This window comes from Cyprinus carpio, chromosome A7, assembly GCF_018340385.1.
Source record: "Cyprinus carpio isolate SPL01 chromosome A7, ASM1834038v1, whole genome shotgun sequence".
Lineage (NCBI taxonomy): Eukaryota > Metazoa > Chordata > Actinopteri > Cypriniformes > Cyprinidae > Cyprinus > Cyprinus carpio.
Window position 1 is genome coordinate 23,508,958 of NC_056578.1, and position 21,557 is coordinate 23,530,514.

General features: G+C 37.4%; 1 protein-coding gene across 4 annotated transcripts in view; it reads left to right on the forward strand.

Moving 5' to 3' along the window:
• The window catches only part of LOC109107397 (VPS10 domain-containing receptor SorCS2-like), a 163,892-nt gene extending 142,444 nt beyond the window's left edge, over window positions 1–21,448 (forward strand). Inside the window, exons 9-28 of one of the 4 annotated variants that reach the window (XM_042760496.1) lie at window positions 3,336–3,515; window positions 3,737–3,883; window positions 5,933–6,035; window positions 7,481–7,557; window positions 7,983–8,074; window positions 8,923–9,030; window positions 9,981–10,101; window positions 10,226–10,359; window positions 10,529–10,657; window positions 11,456–11,627; window positions 11,781–11,967; window positions 12,276–12,409; window positions 12,831–12,954; window positions 14,882–14,994; window positions 15,115–15,237; window positions 15,587–15,686; window positions 16,150–16,176; window positions 16,477–16,579; window positions 16,939–17,159; window positions 18,380–21,448. In XM_042760496.1, the coding sequence (XP_042616430.1) occupies window positions 3,336–3,515; window positions 3,737–3,883; window positions 5,933–6,035; window positions 7,481–7,557; window positions 7,983–8,074; window positions 8,923–9,030; window positions 9,981–10,101; window positions 10,226–10,359; window positions 10,529–10,657; window positions 11,456–11,627; window positions 11,781–11,967; window positions 12,276–12,409; window positions 12,831–12,954; window positions 14,882–14,994; window positions 15,115–15,237; window positions 15,587–15,686; window positions 16,150–16,176; window positions 16,477–16,579; window positions 16,939–17,159; window positions 18,380–18,444 (2,460 nt within the window). In that variant the 3' untranslated portion in view covers window positions 18,445–21,448. The remainder of the gene's footprint in view (window positions 1–3,335; window positions 3,516–3,736; window positions 3,884–5,932; window positions 6,036–7,480; window positions 7,558–7,982; window positions 8,075–8,922; window positions 9,031–9,980; window positions 10,102–10,225; window positions 10,360–10,528; window positions 10,658–11,455; window positions 11,628–11,780; window positions 11,968–12,275; window positions 12,410–12,830; window positions 12,955–14,881; window positions 14,995–15,114; window positions 15,238–15,586; window positions 15,687–16,149; window positions 16,177–16,476; window positions 16,580–16,938; window positions 17,160–18,379) is intronic. The other 3 variants (XM_042760498.1, XM_042760497.1, XM_042760499.1) reach the window with 3 other exon arrangements.
• Window positions 21,449–21,557: the final 109 nt, after the last annotated feature.

Below are 21,557 nucleotides of genomic sequence, written 5' to 3' on the forward strand. Positions count from 1 at the left end.
TTAGACACTCGGTCGGCCTGCTGATAATGCACTCAGGGATTGTGGCTGTTGGCAGAGCCACAAATGTCCTGCAGCTGTGTCTTGGCTGATAGGGGTCCTGTGCCCGCTGTCAGAGACAGATGGATAGTGCTGTCTTAAGTTCTGATAGTGCTGCTATCAGTACTGGGGACCTGAGTGTCCCGTCTCACAGTATGATAGACAAAGACAAGCCAAGAAAATGTAAGACTTAAAAAAATGAAAATTAAGTGCTTCACTTACAGCTTCCTCTTTTAATCCTCTTGCTCTGTTGTTCTTGTTACTGTCTGTGTGCTGATTTCGATGATCTTATAATCCACATTTAAAACTTACACTCTCTCCAGGGGAACTTACAGCAGCAATGTTTAACAGCGATGACTTCACTGTCTTGTGTAAGCCTTGATGGGAAGATGACCTCATTGTTAAAATTTTAATTCACTACTAACTAAAACATGTTGAGCTGTTCATATTTGACCCCAAATCAAGAGATAGGAATTACATTGCAGTTCTAGACAAGAGGCGTGTTCAGTACCATGTCCAAATCTGATCGAAAAATTAAATAGCTAACATGGAAGCAATCACTCAGCTATTACAATTTGTGATTGCTTATTTCCAGATGTCGTCATGAACCTCCTGGTTTGTAAAAGGGTAAATTCAATTTGAAATAATGTCTGTAAAGCCATGTACACATTTACAATCCACTCTATATAAGAGCTTCTCTGAAATTTGCTTTCATTTCATCAGAATACTCTAAGTCTTCAGGGGAAATTGGTACTTTTCAGAAGTGTTTGTGTGTGAATATAGAAAGATATTTTAGGAAGGAAGAGAACATAGGGATGAAACAGGATTAGAAGCAGTACCGCTGCTCCCTATATGCAGAGTACGCAGTTTGCGTTCCTGGGGGGGCACCACCCCCCCAAAAAAACAAGTAAAAGAAAAAAAAAACTTTTTAAACTTTTTTTTTTGTTCTGTTAATATTAACATATATATATACATACATATATACATAAATAAAAATCTAAATATTAACATATATATATATATATATATATATATATATATAATTATAAAAAATGCATTTTATGATGAACACAATAGGTGGTATAAGCACACGTAACGCGCCATTCCAGCATCTGCGCCCACGGTCACTCTCACTTCATGTTGGCATCTAATACAAATGATCATTTATCATATAATTAATGGAAAAATATAGGCTATATCAGGGAAAAAAATCAGCGCAGTCCGGCGCAGAGAAAAGAAAAATAAAAAAGCCCAAGATTAAGCCCGTTCATCACATTCAGGCAGCTACATTCATAATCCTGTGAAACTTTTTTGACTGTCGCCGTTAGTAACGTGTTTTAATTTCGGTAATAATTTCACCACCACCAACAACGCATCTGACTTAATATTCTAGTTTTCATGACTTAAAATGTATTATATAAAAACAATGAGCCAATAAATGATTGGTTAATTAATAATAATCATATTGTTTCATTAAATAACACTGTTAAAATACATAGTGTGATACAAAATAAACAATTTGCATTATTACAAATGGCTGCGAAGGGCACCAAAGGTCCGGTAACTGCTATTGTTACACTTACAGGACGATCAAATGCTTGTTTAATATTGACCAAACATTTCATTCAAATATCCACTTAATTTTTTATTTTTGGCCACCTTTTTGCAATAGAAATGCTACAGCCTCTTTAATTTCTTCAACAAAAACATTTGGACATCGCAACCATTACCAAAATTAACCATGGTTTTATCGTAGTAAAACTGCTTAATTTTATTTTGTGTGATTTCTGAATGCTTGAGACTTTAAAATCAATCTTACAAATCAGTCTTATAAATTCTTACTAAGCTACAATTGTAATTTATAAATAATACAATTTCATTACAATTTATTTATTTAATTTTATATTTTGTTAAAGTTCTATTTTGACCCCTTTATAGTAGGGTTTTTTTTTTTTTTTTTTTGAAGGAGGGGGCACAACAATACCATTCTGCTTAGAGCATCCATTTGGCCAGCAGCGGCCCTGATTAGAAGTCTCTTTTTAGAGTGATGTGGAAGAGTTTTTTCAATGTTGTTTTGTTTTGTTTTTTCTTCACTCTAAACTATCTTTAAGCCAAGACTTTCCGAGTTGGGTCATTGATCAAAATAAGTTGGAATTGTGAATGTTTATGGTACCATTTTGTTTGCAGGCATTGTGTGTTTTGATGAAAAATAGTGATAAATCTTGGCAGAAAACAACCCATTTACCCGGTTATGAGGAAACAGACCAGACCACCTTTTCTGTCAAGCTCTGTGGCACCACAAGAATTATAAAATATACAGATGCAACACCAGTTATACAACTAATGTTCATCATTATGTTGCATTAGAAAAACTTCTTGCAATTTTGGAAAGTGAAAAAGAAAGAGAAATATGACATTTTCTGGCAAATTGATTTAATTCTTATCCAAATCATTTGAAAGCACATCATAATAATGATTTTTGAAACCCATAAGTAGAAATTTCCAGGATGACTTTATTGAAGCTGATATAAGACATATTACATAGAAAGCCTCTTGGAAAGATTTCTGTGCTTAAAATCATTCTTTATATAGAAGCTGCATGTACGGTGTGTGTTGGTCTATATGCACATGCATACACACAAGTAGTTACAGATTCACTTTAAGCGTGTTACTTTATTCTTATCTTCCCTATTCCATTTTTATAATTCTCAGAGCAAACAGGTGTTGTGTAACTGACCTCTCACAGAGGGGGTTCAGTGCCTCTTAACTGCTGTTAGTGGGACATAAGTGAGAAATAGTCGTAGTCTCTGAAGCACATTAAAGCTACTCAGCACTTCAGGGACTTTGCTAGCTCTTCACTTAACTTCTTATGAATGAATTCAGCTGGGGGCATCTTTGTGCCTAAATTAGCATGTCACCATATTCTAATTTGTTGAGATAGTGAATTGGTGAGGTTTTGTTATATGTGAGCCAAAATTATCACAATTAAAAGAACCAAAGACTTAAACTACTTTAGTCTGTGTGCACTGAATTTATTTAATACACAAGTTTCACAATTTGAGTTGAATTACTGAAATAAATTAACTTTTCCACAACATTCTAATTTGAGATGCACCTGTAAGTCTAAGCATTCAGCTTTTGTGTCTCCCTTCACACAAAGACGCAAACCCAAACGAATTGTGATGTTAATTATTTGTACCGAGAAAACTAAAACTTATTTCACTTTTATCTTTACATGTGGTTCTAACCTCCTTGTGTGGTATTTTTCTTCTTTTCTTTGTTTTTGTCTTTCTGTGCAGGATGTGCAAATTGTGAGTACAGACGAGAATCAGGTATTCCTGGCTCTGCAGGAATGGTATCAGACAGACACGTACAACCTCTACCAGTCAGATCCACAAGGAGTCTATTACTCCATTGTGTTGGAGAACGTCTGCAGCACCAAGCAGCCTGAAGAGAATGTCCTCATTGACATCTTAGAGGTCAGCATTTCACCCCACAAGTACCTCTGTAAAACAAGGAAGTGTGAGCTTTACATCCTACTTTTTGCATAATGAACTAAAAATTGCTCAGCTGTGGTAAAGTTTACATTTTTAGAGACCTTTACCTATAACACTTCAAAAACACACACATAAAAATTGGGTGTGACTGCTTCTGATGTCAAGTAACTCTGCCACATCTTTTTGTTGTGTGTGTTTTTCAGGTTCGTGGCATCAAGGGCGTATTCTTAGCCAATCAAAAAGTAGATGGAAAAGTGATGACTCTCATCACCTACAATAAAGGCAGAGACTGGGAACCACTGGCTCCTCCCACATCTGATATGAATGGCAAACCTGTCAGCTGCAAGCAGGTAAATATGTCTGCTCGTTCCTCATTTCAGTTTCCAATCCAGCTATTAAAAGTGAAGTGACATAGAGCCAAGTATGGTGATCCATACTCAGAATTCGTGCTCTGCATTTAACCCATCCAAAGTACACACACACACCGTGAACACACCCCCAGAGCAGTGGGCAGCCATTTATGCTGCGGTGCCCGGGGAGCAGTTGGGGGTTCGGTGCCTTGCTCAAGGGCACCTCAGTCATGGTATTGCCGGCCCAAGACTCGAACCCACAACCTTAGGGTTAGGAGTCAAACTCTCTAACCACTAAGCCACAACTTTTAAAATGGTCTTTTGCATTATTTCTATGTATCTATCAGTACTAAATTACTTCTAGTCTGGCTGCACCCATTTTATTTGTGTAGGACTGAATTTGAGAAATCCTTTCTGGGGACAATGAAAGTTAAGCAGAATAATCACTGTTTTAGTTTTGATTTTAGGCCCCTTTTTAGACCTTTCAGTTAATAGTTGGATTCTCAAACATATTATTTACATAAAATATTCATTCAGTAAGCTACTGTGCAAACATTTGGGGTTACTAAGATTATAATATTTTTTTAGAAAAGAAATGTAATACTTTTTATTAATACCTTTATTCAAAACTAATTCAATTAATAAAAAGTGAATATTTATAAATCAGATGCTGTTCTATTGAACTTTCTATTTATCAAAGATTCTTGAAAAAAATATATAATGGTTTCTACAAAAATATTTAGCAGCACAATTGTTTTCAATATTGATAACAATAAGAAATGTTTCTTGAGCACCAAAACAGCATATTACAGTGATTTCTGAAGGATCATGTGACACTGAAGACTGCAGTAATGAATGATGAAAATTCAGCTTTGCCATCACAGGAATGAATTACATTTTAAAAGATTAAAATAGGAAAACTGTTGTTTTAAATTGTAATACAATTCACAACATTCCTCTTTTACTGTATTTTCACTCAAATAAATGCAGCTGTTGTGAGCAAAAGACACTTCTTTCGAAAACATTAAAAAACTCTTACAGACCCCAAACTTTTGAATGGAAGCGTACATAACATACTCACAAACTAAAAACTATAATGCAAACTCCACATTTGATTTAAAAATAATTGTGCAGATGTCATTTTCCCTTCATATTCATACCAACAAAATCGTGACTTTAATTCATTATACATCTTCAGATATATATCCAGCCCACACTCAGCTTTTTTCCTGTTCAGGAAGATTGTACCGCAACTGTCTCAGACACAGACATAAAATCATTGACCCCTCAATCTAACTCATCTCCTGCTGTTTTCAGTAGAGGGTTGGTGGGCAGAGCAGGCACTGGTCCTGCTGCTCTCTCATGAGAGAAAAAAAAAGAACCATCTGAGTCATCAATCCCCCCCCCCCCCCCCCCCCCCCCCCCCTCCACACACACACACACACAGCTAGAGATGATATGAATCATTATAAATGCCCATTTTAAATACTGTGACTGGTAGCTTGGCATTAATTAAGACACAAATATGGTTTCTGGCAAACAAACAAGGCGAAATAAGATATAAATCACAAGTTGAAAGGATATATATCGACTTCTCTCTCCTTTCCTGTCTGTCTAGCCAACCCTTCTCATATATTCATCTCTTAGCCGTCTGTTTGTCATGTCTTTTTTCTCATTGTTCTCTTCTCCTCCTCACTTACCAATCACTTATTGCCAGCCTGTTGAGGTTTTTGGCACCTTAAATATGCTGTATATTCATGCTCTGATTCATCTTTTTTCCAAGAACATTATGTAGTACGACTTGTGATGTGGTTTTGAATTATGGTCTGCTTACTGTAAAACTTAGACTGTTATTAGTGTGTGGTAAAGCAAGTTTTGTGTGTTTTTCAGTGAGTCTAGATTCTCTGCTAAGTGCAAACCTTATGTAAAACACTGGTTGTTGGTGCATCTATTGGGTAATCAGATTGTCATGATCACCAAAGTGCAAAAAAACAAACAAACAAAAAAAAAAAAGTCAGAGAGAATAATATTTTTTTTGTCTCTTCCTAGCCTGACTGTCACCTCCATCTCCATTTGCGATGGGCTGACAACCCGTACGTATCTGGAACGGTCCACACTAAAGATTCTGCCCCAGGCCTCATAATGGGCGCAGGTCAGTCTCCATGACAACTGTTACACATCAGCATCGTCACCATAGTTGTTAGGAGTCTAAAAACTCAAATCAAATGAGGCTCTGTACTCCTCAACTTTTCAATTACAAGGAATAATTATAATCCAGATCCAAATCTGCACTACACCACGCTTAGGGAAATGGTGAAAGCAGACTGTCTCTTCACAAAAAAGAAAAGGATTGCTGAGAAATATTGTTAAGGGGAAAAATGAAATGTGATGTACCATCTGAAGAAAATGAGAAAAAGAAACCTTGTTTCTTTTTCCATTTATGAATGTTGTACACTGCCATTGAGCCCACACTGAGGCACAAAAGGAGGCAGGCACAGATATATGAAATATTTGCTCTTTTTTGCCACAGGGTTCATGGGGAATTGAGGAAGACAATACATTAATGTTCTTGAATCCAAGGCTAGAGCTAATGCCAGTTCACAAGGTCATCAAGTCTGTCCATTTCCTCAGGGTTACAGACATGTAACACACATACACACACACACACACACACACACACACACACACACACACACACACACACACACACACACACACACACACACACACACACACACACACACACACACACACACACACACACACACACACACACACCACACACACACACACACACACACACACACACACACACACACACACACACACACACACACACACACACACACACACACACACACACACACACACACACACACACACACACACACACACACACACACACACACACACACACACACACACACACACACACACACACACACACACAGACACACACACACACACACACACACACACACACACACACACACACACACACACACACACACACACACACACACACACACACACACACACACACACACACACACACACACACACACACACACACACGCACACACACACACACACACACACACGCACACACACACACACAGACACACACACACACACACTCACACACACACACACACACACACACACACACACACACACACACACAGAGTCACAGTGACTTGTACACTCTTGACTTATTTCACTTACTAACAAACACCTGAGTAGTCTCTGGTTTTAAACACATTGCAGCTTGTTCTCACGAACCTCACCATATAAATGTATATGTACATACACCGCAGACAGTAAGCACAGAGTCTCCAAAATCCTGCTTTCTCTTGCGATTATTGTGCACTTCCTCAGTAAAATGTACAGCTCTGACTAGTTCTCCACAATAGCCTCCAGTTTTCTTACAGTTTCAGTCTTTTTATATGTAACTCGCTCACGTCTCCTCCTCCTCCTCTCCTAAAATTAAACAAAGTGAGGAAATTGCTGCGTCGCCTCAAGTTAAAAAGAAAATTAAAGACACCCTCTTCCTCTTTGTATTTATGTGGAGATATTCTGTGTGTATCTTCTCTTCAGGTAACCTTGGGTCTCAGCTGGTTGAATATAAAGAGGAGATGTACATCACCTCAGACTGTGGCAAGACCTGGAGACAGGTGAGAATCAACACAGAAAAGACACTAATGGTCTGCAATCTTGTTTTATAATGACTTTTTGGTGTCAGAAAATGCTTCATTATAGCTTCTTCTGTGACTTGTCACAACTCTTTAGGTTTGCTCATTGTATTTAACACCCACCTTTCCCAATAGACTTGGTTTCGGTTTGCTCACTGAATTCAGATCTCTGTTCCTCTTGTTCCCATTCTGCCCAGTTTCATTTGACACCCTCTCTTTTGCTGCCGTTTCAGCACTCAGTATGTGGCTGACTTATTTCTCTGTCTTAATGTCCCTTGGTTTTCGAGATTGTTGCTGCCTTTCATTTGCTCAGCTCTATTTTTCTCTAATGACATTTAATTTTGATTGACAATTATGAAGATGAACTTAAAATGCCTTCAAGAGCTTTTTTCATTTGCTCACTGTAGGTTTTTGAAGAAGAGCATCACATTCTTTATCTGGATCATGGCGGTGTCATTGTGGCCATTAAGGACACTTCAATCCCTTTAAAAATACTCAAGTAAGATCAGTTTTATTAATTTTTTCTGTAATGTAATGTCTGGACATCATTTCTAAGTATTTAAACTCAAAAGCTCAACTAAACACAAATGTACCCAGTGGCTGACATGAGAAAGACTGACAGAAGAACTTGTAAAAAAGAGAATCTGAGTAGTAAACACTGTAAACGGGGTCAGACTAGTATGAAAAACAGGGATTCAAGACGTTCCCTCCCTGGCTTTTGCTGACCTGGTTGTGCTGGTAATCCTTTGAGTGAGCGCTTTAAGAAGCTCATTTGGCTTTGGAGGACTCTTCAGACCACCCTGAGTTCCTGAGCAGCCTAAATCTCTTCCTTCGCACTCAGACAGCTCTTCACCCATGTAATATGAAGTGATTCACATACTAGATATCAAGTTCACCTTGCTTCACAAATGTGCGTAAAGAGGAGACCTATGAAGATCAAAGAGAAATCTCTCACATAAGCCTTGAAGCCTTTCATCGGGCATTGAGTCTTGGCAGTACAAACACTGCTTCTGTCAGGGTAAAGCTAAGAACTTGTAGTGCTTATGCTGGCTTGTAGCCTACAAACTCTCATGTTCACACTGTGAGATTCAACGCAGATGGAGTGATTTTTCAGCTAACAGTATGTTCAGAATTTTCATAAAGAGAGAAATGAATGATGTATCACATGTATAATTAATTTTAGAAGATTTTTTGAAAGGTGTATACTGGGTTTCACGTTCAGTTAACTAAAATACAAATGTCTTCACTCAAAGCAGAGACTTATAATAGGTCATATGATGTATGATATCATATACAACTTTGTTTTCCTTATGTGTACTGCTAATAACAACACATGTTTTGGCTTAGATTCAGCATAGATGAAGGACAGACATGGAGCATCCACAACTTCACCAGCACTTCTGTGTTTGTGGATGGACTTCTGAGCGAACCTGGAGATGAGACACTGGTTATGACGTGAGTATGAACCCTCTGAAGATTGAACAGGAGTTCAACTAGTCCACAAATGAAAAACATTTTGTCACCATTTACTCACCCTCATGGTGTTTCAAAACTTTTATGACTTACTTACAACAGAGAAAAAGTTGTACAGAAGAACTATCTATTTAAGACAATTTTATTATTTTGGAGTAACAGAAAATCACATTTTCTAAAAGATTAAGGCAGTGTATATTTTATTCTGTGCTTCCTGTGTTGGTATTATGGCCCTTAGTACATACAGTAATATAAACTTGCTTTTCCTTTCTTTCACTTATTGTGTTTGTGCTGTTTGAGCATAATCCCGACCTGAAATGCTTATGATTATTTATTTTTTTTTTCAGTTGCATTTTGCTATCAGGCCTTTAGTCCATCATTGTATCATTTTAGATGCGCATTTATAAAATTGGAAATAGACCATATTTGGGGTAAAACAAAATGTCAACGTATTGTTATCTCAGCTATGAGTGCTATGCCGGATGATCAAAGCATTTTTAATTGTTTGTGACCCTCTGCACTGAATTCTACAAAACACAGATACAGGGTTCCACCTTGTGGTGGCGAACAGTGCTTTATTTGAGATTAAGTAAAGAGCATCTTCGCATATACCCCAAACAGCTGCTGGTCTCTGTATTATAAAGAGGCTGCCCTTTTGATAAAGGCAATGTGAAATTCAAAGGCCTTAATTTAAGAGGCCCCTGCTCATTAGTAAAGCACGTTCATGTGTCTGTCCACTCGCTTGTTCTGTTTCCAAGATGCATAATTGGATAGAGAATGTGTTGTGTCTTGAAGTCAAAGTTACACTCTGATAGTCTTGCTTTTCGGTGAAACGTTTGCGGATTGAGGGATAATGGGATGTTTATGGATGGAGGGATGCATTAATGGACAGACCAAGGCTTATGTTTATTGATGTTTACTGTTGTGGACAGGGTATTTGGCCACATAAGTTACCGTTCAGACTGGGAGCTGGTGAAGGTGGATTTCCGAAAGTCGTTTCCCAGACAGTGCACAGAAGCTGATTATGACTCCTGGAAACTCACTGACCTACAGGTAACATCAGGATGTTTTTCTGACCTCCTACTCAGCAGCTTCAACTCCTCTGTTATGGAAATACATTTTCATTTATGTTGTGAATAAATTTACTATTCAAATCGAGACAAGTTTTCTCCCACAGGGAGAGAAATGCATCATGGGCCAGGAACGAATGTACAGAAGGAGGAAAGAGTCATCGTTCTGCATTAAAGGGAAGAGCTATACATCAGCTTTAACAGCTAAACCTTGCCAGTGCACAGAGAAAGACTTTGCCTGGTATGAAACAGAGAGATAACCTTTGCATATTTCAGTGCAACTGCAGTAATATACAGATGCCTTTGCTGTAACAGACACTCTTTACTTCATTTACACACCCCAGTGCATTGCACTGTGAATTAGATCTGGGGCTAAAAATAGAGCTTTACGTCTCTCTGTGTGTTCTCAGTGACTATGGCTTTGAGCGTGCTCCCAGCCTCAGGGTAGAGGGGGATCGCTGTTATCCTGATTTCTGGCATGATCCTGATGCTCCACCTGAAAACTGCCATTTAGGACACAGCTACAAGTCCAGCACAGGGTAATACACTCACACACACTGCTGAACATCAGGAAATGCAGGTCATAATCACTACACTTACTGAAAGTGTCAGTTTTTACACTGAACAAGCGCAGTAAATGACACTACAGGAAACACTCACTCATGCATATAATAGACACTTTAGATTAAAATGCAAAGCTTTTGAAAGGCAGATAAAATCAGTTCCATGTCCACATGTATTTTGAATGTCTTTTGGATCATGATTTTTAGGTAGTACTACTGTATATTACCACCATTCGTCATTTTGGACTCAGAACATAGTGACACCATGTCAGACTTGTCAACCTTGTCCACAGCTGGATAGCAAACTATGGGATGAACACTATGCAGTGCATAGTGAATGAGTCCACAGTTTGCATGATTGTGTTACTTATGTTGTCTCATGTTTCATGAACACTGTGATGAACTTGAGCAGAGGCAAAATTTTCAGTTTTCAGTTCTCACTGAAATTATTACTATAGCAACCAAAGCAGATCAGATTTCATTGCTTCCAAAATATTAATTTAAAAAGGCCATACTGAGCTGTGTTAAGGAGTGCAGCAAACCCTCATTCAGAAAAACCTGACAAAAAAGTTGTTTATCAGTTTTTTTGAGACAATACAATTTCTGGACACATTATATAGATGCTTAATCCACCTCTTGAAGCAAATCATTATAGGTATTTAAAGATGAAATGCATATTTTCTGTGACTCCAGGCCACAACATGACATGGATTTTCCAGTTTAAGGCAAATTAAAACAAGTCAAGGCTAACATGTCTTGTGTTGTCTGTTGTAGTTACCGGAAGGTCATCACTAATGTTTGTGAGGGTGGCTTGAATAAAGAACAGAGCGCAAAGCAGCATTCTTGCCCTTTGCTGGCCCCTAAAGGCCTTCAGCTGGGCATCAAGGGACAGATGCTGGCCGTGGGACCTGGTGATGACATCACCTTTATAGTCCATCAGGAACAGGTGAAATGCAAAACTTGCAGTTTCATAATTTGAATGTTAAAATGTAAGAAAATTCTAAATAGAAAATGTCAAGATATTTAGGCAAAGAGAAATATTTCACTAATTTGTAGGTATTTTTAACTTGAATTTGTTTCATTGTACATCCCTCCTCAGGGTGACACCACCAGCACCAGATATCAGGTCGATTTAATGGACGGCGTCAGGACTATATATGAAAACCTGACCATCACAGATGAACCCATTCAGCACCGTTATGAGAAGCCAGGTGTTTACCGTGTGAATGTGAAGGCTGAAAACTCTGCTGGACATGACCAAGCCACACTTTACATCCAGGTCACAGGTCAGTAAAATCTTCAGAAATGAATCAGAGTCAAGTGAGTTCAAAGGCTGCTGCATCAAATTTTGGAACATAATGATTAGTATAATCTATAATACTGTGAGGTTAAAAGGTTTTTACTGAATCATAAATCAGAATCAGGCCCATGTAAAATCTGCACAAATAAAGCTCAGATTTTAGCGAATATTGATGGAATTGTACACATTCCTCACACTATATATGCCGTTTTATCTCAAGATAGACTTAACATATTTTTTCAGTGGAACTCTCGATTTGTCTATTTTTCTGTTTTGATCCCACCTTCTCTCCAGCTCCTCTTCAAGATGTCCATCTGGAGGTGGTCCCAATCGCTGGCAGAAATCAAGAAGTAAATCTCACAGCTATAGTGCTGCCCACTGAGGCAAACCTTACAGTGTTTTACTGGTGGATTGGAGATAACCTTCAGGTACTCTGTGGTAATTAATAATATTCTATAAAAAAATATACTCATAATACATGATTTTTAGAGACTGCCATAAATACTATTGCAGAAGCTCATGTTTTCTGTTTTGTATAAGGTGTTTGTGTGCAGTATTAAAATTATTATGCTGACTTTAAAACAAAATAGTAATGAGGGTATGTAATAAGTTCATTGGCATTGAAACTTTGCATCTAAGATAATATGCATATGTATGTGTGATTGTAATGAGAAGATCAATGGTTAATGAATCCATATACGGTATGTGTAGTCTCATCCATGTAAAACAATTGAAGAAATTGACCTGGAATTAATTTGAGATTCTTATGCTTAAAGGTTCAGGTGTAGCCGTTAAAGTGATGCCTTTACACTTACATAGACATGTGTGATGTGTCTTTCCCCTCGACAGCCAAAGCTGACTCTGGAGAACAGTCTGATTGCAAGGTTCTCTGAGGAGGGGGAAGTTCCTGTGACGGTTCAGGCTTCTAATGGTCGATCCATGGTACAGGACAGCAAGACTGTCATTGTCTATGGTAAGACAAAACACCCCTTGATACAGCATCAGGGGCGGACTGGCCATCTGAGCACCAGGAGTTTTCCCTGTGGGCCGGCCTGCTGCTACAGAAATATATATATAAAGAATGAATGATAGTTACGTATCCTTCATATTCAGCCCAGGCGAATGGCCCGAATAGCCAAATTCTGTAATTTCACTATCCCTAAAAAAAAAAAAACAATGTCTTCTGTTCAGTTCAATCATGCATATTTAGCATGTTCAGAGTGCATTGGTCCAACATCGTCAATGTTAAAGTGTTTGAGATGGCCAATCAAATCAAAGAAGGCAAGTTTACTGTTCACAGATTTTTGAGCAAGAATTCTAGCATAATGCTGTTAAATGGTTGAAGAAAGCGAGATAATACATATAAGCAGCTGAATATGACGAGGCCTAATCCAGCAATATAATCCAATAATCTGTTTTACAATAAAAATGGTAATTGACTGAAAATAATATCTAGGATATCCTTGGGCGAATTTCACCAATAATGAATATACTGTACATAAAACTCAAAGTGAAAGAATTATCATCCTCAGAACTGCCTTCTTTCAGAAAATACAAAGGTTTATCAACATTTTGGGTTTATTTTGGGTATGTCCATGCCAGGGCTGTGTTAAAAAAGGAAGGAGAAATTCACCTATAATGCAAACTGTCACCATTTATTCACCCTTAAATGTTTCCAAAGCCATTTTTCGACATGGATTTTGTGCTACTTTCAAAGTCTTCTCTAGATTTTCTATGGAAAAGGGCTGTGTAAAAATTCTTTCAAATTCTATTTGCCATGTAAACCAGGAAAGACAAATTATAACTTAAAGTGCAGCCATCCATTAATGTTAATGAGAAGCACAAAAGACCAGTTATTTCAATTAAATATTTTTAAATAGCATTTATTTTTCTGTTGAGTTATATTTTTCTGTTAGCGAGTTGTGTTAAATAGCTCTGCAGTGTGTTAAGGTGCTTTAGTCCCTGCATGTACCGCATGAATAATCTGGGCCTTGGTACAACCACAGATTGTATATAATTAACATCAGAGGAACACTTTCAATACTAAGGAGTTTCAAACTGATTGGGAACTAATGCCACAGTCAGTGTATAAGGTTCATTTGTTTTGATCTGTGTTGCATTTAAAACCCAACCTGAGGTCTAACTGTATTTCTTTCTTGTGATGAGAGTGTTAAATAGAACTGAAATATTCATGTGATTCCAGAGCTGGAATGAATATTTATGAGCATGGTGCGATAGGGATGAGGTCATGCTTGGAAAGCAGAAATGACAGTCTCCCTCAGAGACAAGGTTCAGCTTGAATGCAAAATGAAGAACTGTTGTGCATAGTCTCACTTCACTTATTTTTTTATTGTTTGTCCTCAAGCTAAAAGTAAACCTTTTGGTTACGTTATTTTGTAATTTATTTTTGATGACTTGCCAACTTAAATTTCTGTAGAGAAATGACTTGCCTGGAAGATTTTCATTTTTTTTTTTTTTTTTTTTTTTTTTTTTTATAAATCACATCTTTTAAACTGATTATACAAATCTTTTTTCACATTTTTCGAGTCATTTTAAAGTTTTAAAGGTATATAGTTCACCCCAAAAATGAAATTCTGCCTTTATTTACCATAATTAATCTCCTTCATATCATTCCAAACCCATATGCTTTGCTATAGTTAAAGAAGTAACAAGGTTTTGTGAGTGTGAGACTGATTGAAAGTCCTCTTGCCTCTTGTTGGGCAGTAGCATCACCTCAAATAGTGAGGCTTTTAGTTTAACTAATACGAGTTAAATTATTATTACCTATTGTATTTATTCTGTATTATTCTTTTGTGCAATAGAGGTGTGAATCTCTCCATAGTTTTTTTGCAACCTCAATACTAACTTTAATATGTTCATAATACAGTGTCTCTCTTCAGATCAATTCCAGGTCATTCCATTGAGTTTCAGTCGTAATTTGGATCGCTTTAACCCAAACATCCCTGAATGGAGACAAGATGTGGGACAAGTCGTAACTAAGATTATCGCTAAGGTTCTCGTCTCAATCATTAACACACACACACACACACACACACACACACTCGAGCTCTGTATGTTTTATTTTGCTAAATATTTTAAATGTACTCATCATGCCGCACTCTGTGTCTAATAGCTCACGGGGGTTCCTCAGGATTCTTTGGTTACCATGGTGAAGCCCGGTCTTCCCACCACTGCAGACCTGTATGTTCTTCCTCAAGAGAGCACACCAGTGAAGAGAAGTGTGTTTGTGGATAAGGTAGATGTCATGTTGCTTGGGATAATAAAGCCATCTCAGACATGAGAAGAGATACATGCTAAGACAACAAAACAGTCTAGCAAGAGAGTTGTTGATACGGTGACCTAAAATGAGGACATCCTCAAACAACTTGTTAGAATCTGGAGATACTATTTGCATCGGAAGTAAACATGATACATAGTAAACGGATAAGTCAGCTAATTTATTTCTTGTTTATGGCTTACCTTGATTACTAAGACACAGTGAAAGGAATAGTAATTATTAGCGTATAATCGTAAGAATATTTTGAAGTGATGTTTGTCAGCATTTAACTGTCTTGTTCTTGTGTGTGTGTTCTTCATTTGCGTAGCGTGTTCCCACCATAAAGCAGGTTCTGAGTGAGAACAATGTCAGCTTCATTGTGAGAGGAGGGTTAAGAGTATTGGTGACTCTGGCAGACTCGGATAGAGGTGAGCAAAATAACGACATGAAAGAAAAAAAAAAAATCTTGTAGGTATTTTGTTGGTGAGCTTATTGATTATTGTATTATTGAAGGAAGTTCATCAATAATTACTAAAACATAACCAATGTATTTCAAAGGATCTATAACTAGTGACATGTCTGCCAGCACAGCACAGACTGGTGCGTCACCTCTACCACTTGCTTTTAGAAGTGTCATCTTTGTTCTTTAAGTATATTAATCTGCTCATACAATGATAGAAATAATGCAATAATGTCTTCTGTTTCTGTCCTGTTTTTGATCTAGTTGTTACGTAGAGTTGACTTCATTTACTCTTATATGTATGCTTCTTTTGGCTTTTGGTTTGAAAAACATGCATGCATTTTAACTTCATTTGTTTTGTTTTTAGTTTGTTTTTGTTCTTGTTTGACAGTTTGTGAAAGTTTCTTGTTTCACTGTTGTTTGTGTCACAGCCACACAAATGCCTTCAACCACACAAGGTGTGTACATTGTGTGTGATTTGTGTGATTTTGGTTCTGGTTTGAATTTGTTTTGTTTGTCTTTTAATTCTTTGGTAAGTTTACAAATAGTTATCATTAGAGCCAGGTGATAGTTAAAGGGTTCACCCAAAAATGAGTAAACTATCCCTTTAATTCCTGTGGCATTGCACGTGCTAATGATAGACAGGTTAGCAGAATCAAAGTTTGTATGAAATGAATTGCAAGCGGTTGGCAACCGTTTGATAAATATGATAAAGGAAGTATTAAAGTGTGATGATCAGAGATGTTCCTCTTCTGCAGGTTCTCGTTTGGCGGCAGCAGGTCCAGGTGTTTGGGCTCTAGCTGTCTTTCTCCTCATCAGTCTGATCTCTGCTGCAGCATTCATACTCTTCAAATTTAAAAGGTTTGTCCTTTCTCAGGTTTTATTCTATTTATACTGCAATGTTTCATGTTTTAGGAGACTTCCCTGTCATTCCTGGGTGGGTTATTAAAAAAAAAAAAAAACATTTAAATTACCTATTTCGAAATGAATAACATGCACAGCACACTCATTCTGTCTTGCTGCCCTTCACTGGATCGCATGGTATTCACATGTATGCAGGAACCACAGATTTTCTTAGAAAAAAACTGTAATCTTTTGATAATGCTATTGATGTTCACTGCCCCGTCATACCCCGTCACTGATGAATGCATGTTCAGTCCCCACATGTCTAATTGACAGCCAGATTATATAACAGAACATGAACTACAAAACTGTGACAGGAAAAACTACAAAAACCATGGTTCCTTGCTGAGGCCAGAGGAGAGCAGCCTAACGCGTCCCTGGCTGCGTTTCAGAAAACTGCCAGGACGAAATGTCTATGCCCAGATGCACAATGAGAAGGAGCAGGAAATGACCAGCCCTGTCAATCACAGTGAGGACACGCAGAATATCATTCAAGGCGAGGAGTTCATTGATGACGACCTTGACTCGCAGACACTAGGTAACGCTGGAAGCAGAAGCAAATTCAGTTACCCTAGACCAGGGATAGGCAACTTCGGTCCTGGAGGGCCACTGTCCTGCAGAGTTTAGCTCCAACCCTAATTAAACACACCTGAACAAGACAATCATTGTTTTCGGGATTACTAGATAGATACAGGCAGGTGAGTTTTTATGAGGGCTGAAGCTAAACTCTGCAGGATAGTGGCCCTCCGGGACCGGAGTTGCCTATCCCTGCCCTAGACTAACCAGAAAAGAAAAGTTATGATCAGTCACTCTAACATCAGTTTACTACTAATTCAGAAATGGGGCCTATAATTTGATTTGTTTTAATCACAGTTTAGTTTGAGGATCAATTCTTACTATTAACTAACTATTAACTATTACTTTTGTCTCAGTAAACGCCTAATTTGCTGCTTATTAATAGTTAGTAAGGTAGTCATTAAGTTTATGTATGGGGTATGATTAAGGGATCTAAAATAAGGTTATGCAGAATAAGGCATTAATATGTGCTTTATATAAACTAATAAACAATCAATATGCTAGTAATATGCATGTTAATAAACAACTAGTTAATAGTGAGAATTGGTCTCTAAACTAAAGTGTTACCGATTTATTTTAACAATTTACAATAAAGGTTCAATTTGTTAATGCATGAGGTATCACAAACTAATTATGAACTATACTTTTATACTATTTATTAAGTTTATGTTCATTTATATATATATATATATATATGTTATAGCCTTTTTTTTTTTTTACATTGAAATTAGCATTACCCAAGATTAATAATGCTGTGAAATTGTTGTTTTTTTAGTTGACAGTTCTTAATGCATTAACTAATGTTTATTTAATTTTAACCTTATTTTAAAGTTTTATCATTTATTTAATTGGGTCAAAAGGCACATACTATTAAGCTTTTAATATTATTTAATATTATTAACACTGTTTTATTTGCTCCACTTACTATTTGTTTTATTTAAACATGTCTTTTAAATGACTTAAATGTTATCATTACTATTCATTTACCTCATGAGTTGGTTAAAATGTATACAATCCAAAAAGACAAAATAAAAAAAAAATGCATTTTGAGCAATTTATAGGTATTATTATTAAGTGCCTACATTTTCTTCAGTGTTGCATTGTACAACAACCTTGAGTGATTAAGACCATTTTTTCACTTGCTGCCTTTACAAAACCTCCTTCTGCTTTTCTTGTTGCCAGGCAACCACTCAGGGGTGGTGTTGAGCATAAATTCAAGGGAGCTGCACAGTTACCTGACCAGCTGATGACCAATGTGAAGGTGCCAGTGATGAGCACAATAGACTATGCCTTCCTCCTCTCTCCAGATCTGACCCTTCAGACACTCTTACAGGAGAGAGATCAGAGACACACCTGCACCAAACCTTCTCCTCCTCTCTCTGTCTTTTGTTCCCTCATTCCAGGAGGTGGATTTTGTGCCCATCTGCTGCATCCTGGCTTCACTGATAATCACATATGCTCACATACATTTTCATGTCCGTTGATCTTTGCACCCTGCAGTCTGTCTCATCCCTGTCCACCTTCTCTCTCATTTCTTCTCATTATTGCTCTTATCACATAAGCATCAAATCAGCCCCATTTACTAATTCCCAGGGAGAAACTCATTGACAAATGCTTTATTTTCCATCTATTGTTTGTTTCGTGCCTCTCCTGTGTTTTGTCTTTCAGTCTGAATAGTGTTTTGACACTCTTAGGCCATGGAGGTGTTGTGGTCACTGTAAAACTCAGACTAGACAGATAGGTGAGTGAAAGCTGTGCAGATGTGGTGCAGTGCAGGATACAATACACATTTCATTCAGGGGAAGCAATGTTTGTTAGATGTAGCCAAAGGGAAAACATTTAAGATATCCTGTCACCCTCTTTTAGTTTTGTATTGTAAGTGTCTTTAAAAGAAATTTTAGTTCAACCCATCAATTTTCATATGCAATAACAGATGACATCTCTTGCTTCAGTCACTAACAAAATCTATTCTTTTGCCCTGTTTCATGATTATGCTATGCAGTAAAGTTAAGTAATTTTTGTCCATGTCTGATGCTGCATTATCTCAGTGATGTTTTTCTTTTCCCGTACCACATCAATATCTATGGTGCAATTAATAATAGTGATGATGTTGTAAACGTTGAAGACACTGACCAAAAAAAACGCAAACAAGTGTGGGCTGTTTTACAGCAAGCAAATAATGTCAAAAAGGCAGGATGCAAAATATGATATAATTTTCCCGCCACTGACAAATAAGCACAGCTGGAACCTTCTTGGTGTTCCTGGAAAACCTGCACCAGTTATCAGGATCATTGCTTAAATTTACAAGTCCCAGGATGTTGTTTTGTTGGTGTCCTCACGATAGGGCCTGGTACATTGACTCTTTGCCCCTTGAGCCTTATTCCTGTCTGTTTTCTTCAAGAACTACATTCCCAAATTCTCATCTTTCAGATTATAGTCCATCTTCTAAAGTATCTTCACTGCATAATGAAACAGTATCCCCTAGCGAATCAAATTCCACCATTCATCATATCGAAATCCTTAGTGAAAGCTAGCTAAATTCATATGCTCCTTTATTTATTGGACTTTAGATTTCCTCACAAGCATCAGCCATTAGATCCTGACAGGGAGTCAACACAGGATGATCCACAGCATAGCAAGTGCTACCTGTCAGGTGTAGTGTGTGTATAAGCCTATATTAGGCACAGAAGGACACGGTTACGTCCCTTTCGTTTGGCTTGTATTGTATATATATAACAATGTGTACATAGAACCTTCTGTATATAGACCCTCCTAAATATGACACTTTCAATAGACCAAAATGTGCACTGTTTTCTCCCAAATGCCTCGCACAGGGTTTTCTTGAATTCAGGAGTTCTACATGGACATGATTTGATCACTTCTGCATCTTTGTCTTCATTCAGCATTGTTTACTGAAGGATCTTCTTAATATTTCACACTATGTATAACATTTACACTCATACGACTAAAGAACTGTGTGAGAAGTGGTGCACTGTGTCTTTGTGTGCATTCCGATTTTTTTTATTTTTACTTTTTTTGTGACAGTTGTTTGAATTTCGCTGTAGGAATTACTAGTGTGTTATGGATGTGAATGGATGAGGGTCTTTCACTTGCACTAATCACAGTTCATGGCTTGTACAGTGATGTTCAGGTGGGTTCAGGGAAACTTCATTTTCAGCTGAGAAAGACATTGTGTATGTTACGTCATACTACATGAGAGAGAATCGGTTCAGGAAATAGGGTAACCATATGTGCTCTTTTTCCCAGACATGTCCTGGCCTGGGATATCTCAATTAAAATGCCTGGTTCTTTGTTTTCCTATTGTTGTCATACTTGCTGAAGGTAATGACTGAAAAGTTGTGGTCCAGGCATTGGACATAAGGACCAGTTGTGGTGTGCGAGAAAGTGGGATCTACAGAGAAGTCAAAGCAATGCAAATATGAATACATATGATGTATGAGGCCTGTAGAGAGCGTGTCAAATGGAAAATAAAGTTAAAACCCAGAAATTTTAGACAGTTTAGATATCCCAACCAGAAAAAAAAAAAAAAAATAGGATGTACAGTCAACCCTATGGGAGGAAAGTCTTGACCAAACATAGTTTGCAGGCTCACTGTCTCTTTAACACGTTCTGTTGTGGAGCGGACGGCGTCTTTCCAAGTTTGATTCAAACATTCACTCTGTTTTATGACTGTCTTGAGTCAACAGATTCTCTCAGCATAAACCAAAAAGATTTTCATTTTCCAGTTTATGCTTATGTATATCAATAACACAGACCTGTTCATTTCTAACAGTATTGCACCAGAACTGTTTTTTTTTTTTAAACCTGTATATGCACAGTTATATAGTAGTGTGTCATTTGTATTTGTATTTCCATCCATGAAGCGATAATACAGAAACGCTTGAGTGTTCTTGATGACACATCTCCCACTAAGAGACGTTTCTGCGCAAGTTTACCTTTGTGACGGCACACTCCTGCAACAAGGACACTTATATACACACCTGGATCCTTTTTGAAATTCAGACTCAAATGTGGTGGAGAAACACAGTTGAACTGATTCTATGTTATGATTATAATTTTTTTTTTCTTTTCATTTTGTTGTTCTTGTTTCTTTATAATGTAAATGTTTTTGACTCCACTGCAACAAGTGAAAAGCACTTAATCAGCGCGTCTGAATTCAAATACACTAACTGTAAAGGTTTGTTTTGTTAGTTTGAGCTGTTCAATAAAGTTTTAACATTATTCATGAAAGCTGATACCCGTTTTCTTTTTAGTCTATAAAACAAAACATTCATAAAACCTTTGATGGCTGATGCTTCCTCTTCACGACCGTAGCCTCAATAAAACTAATTTATATGCC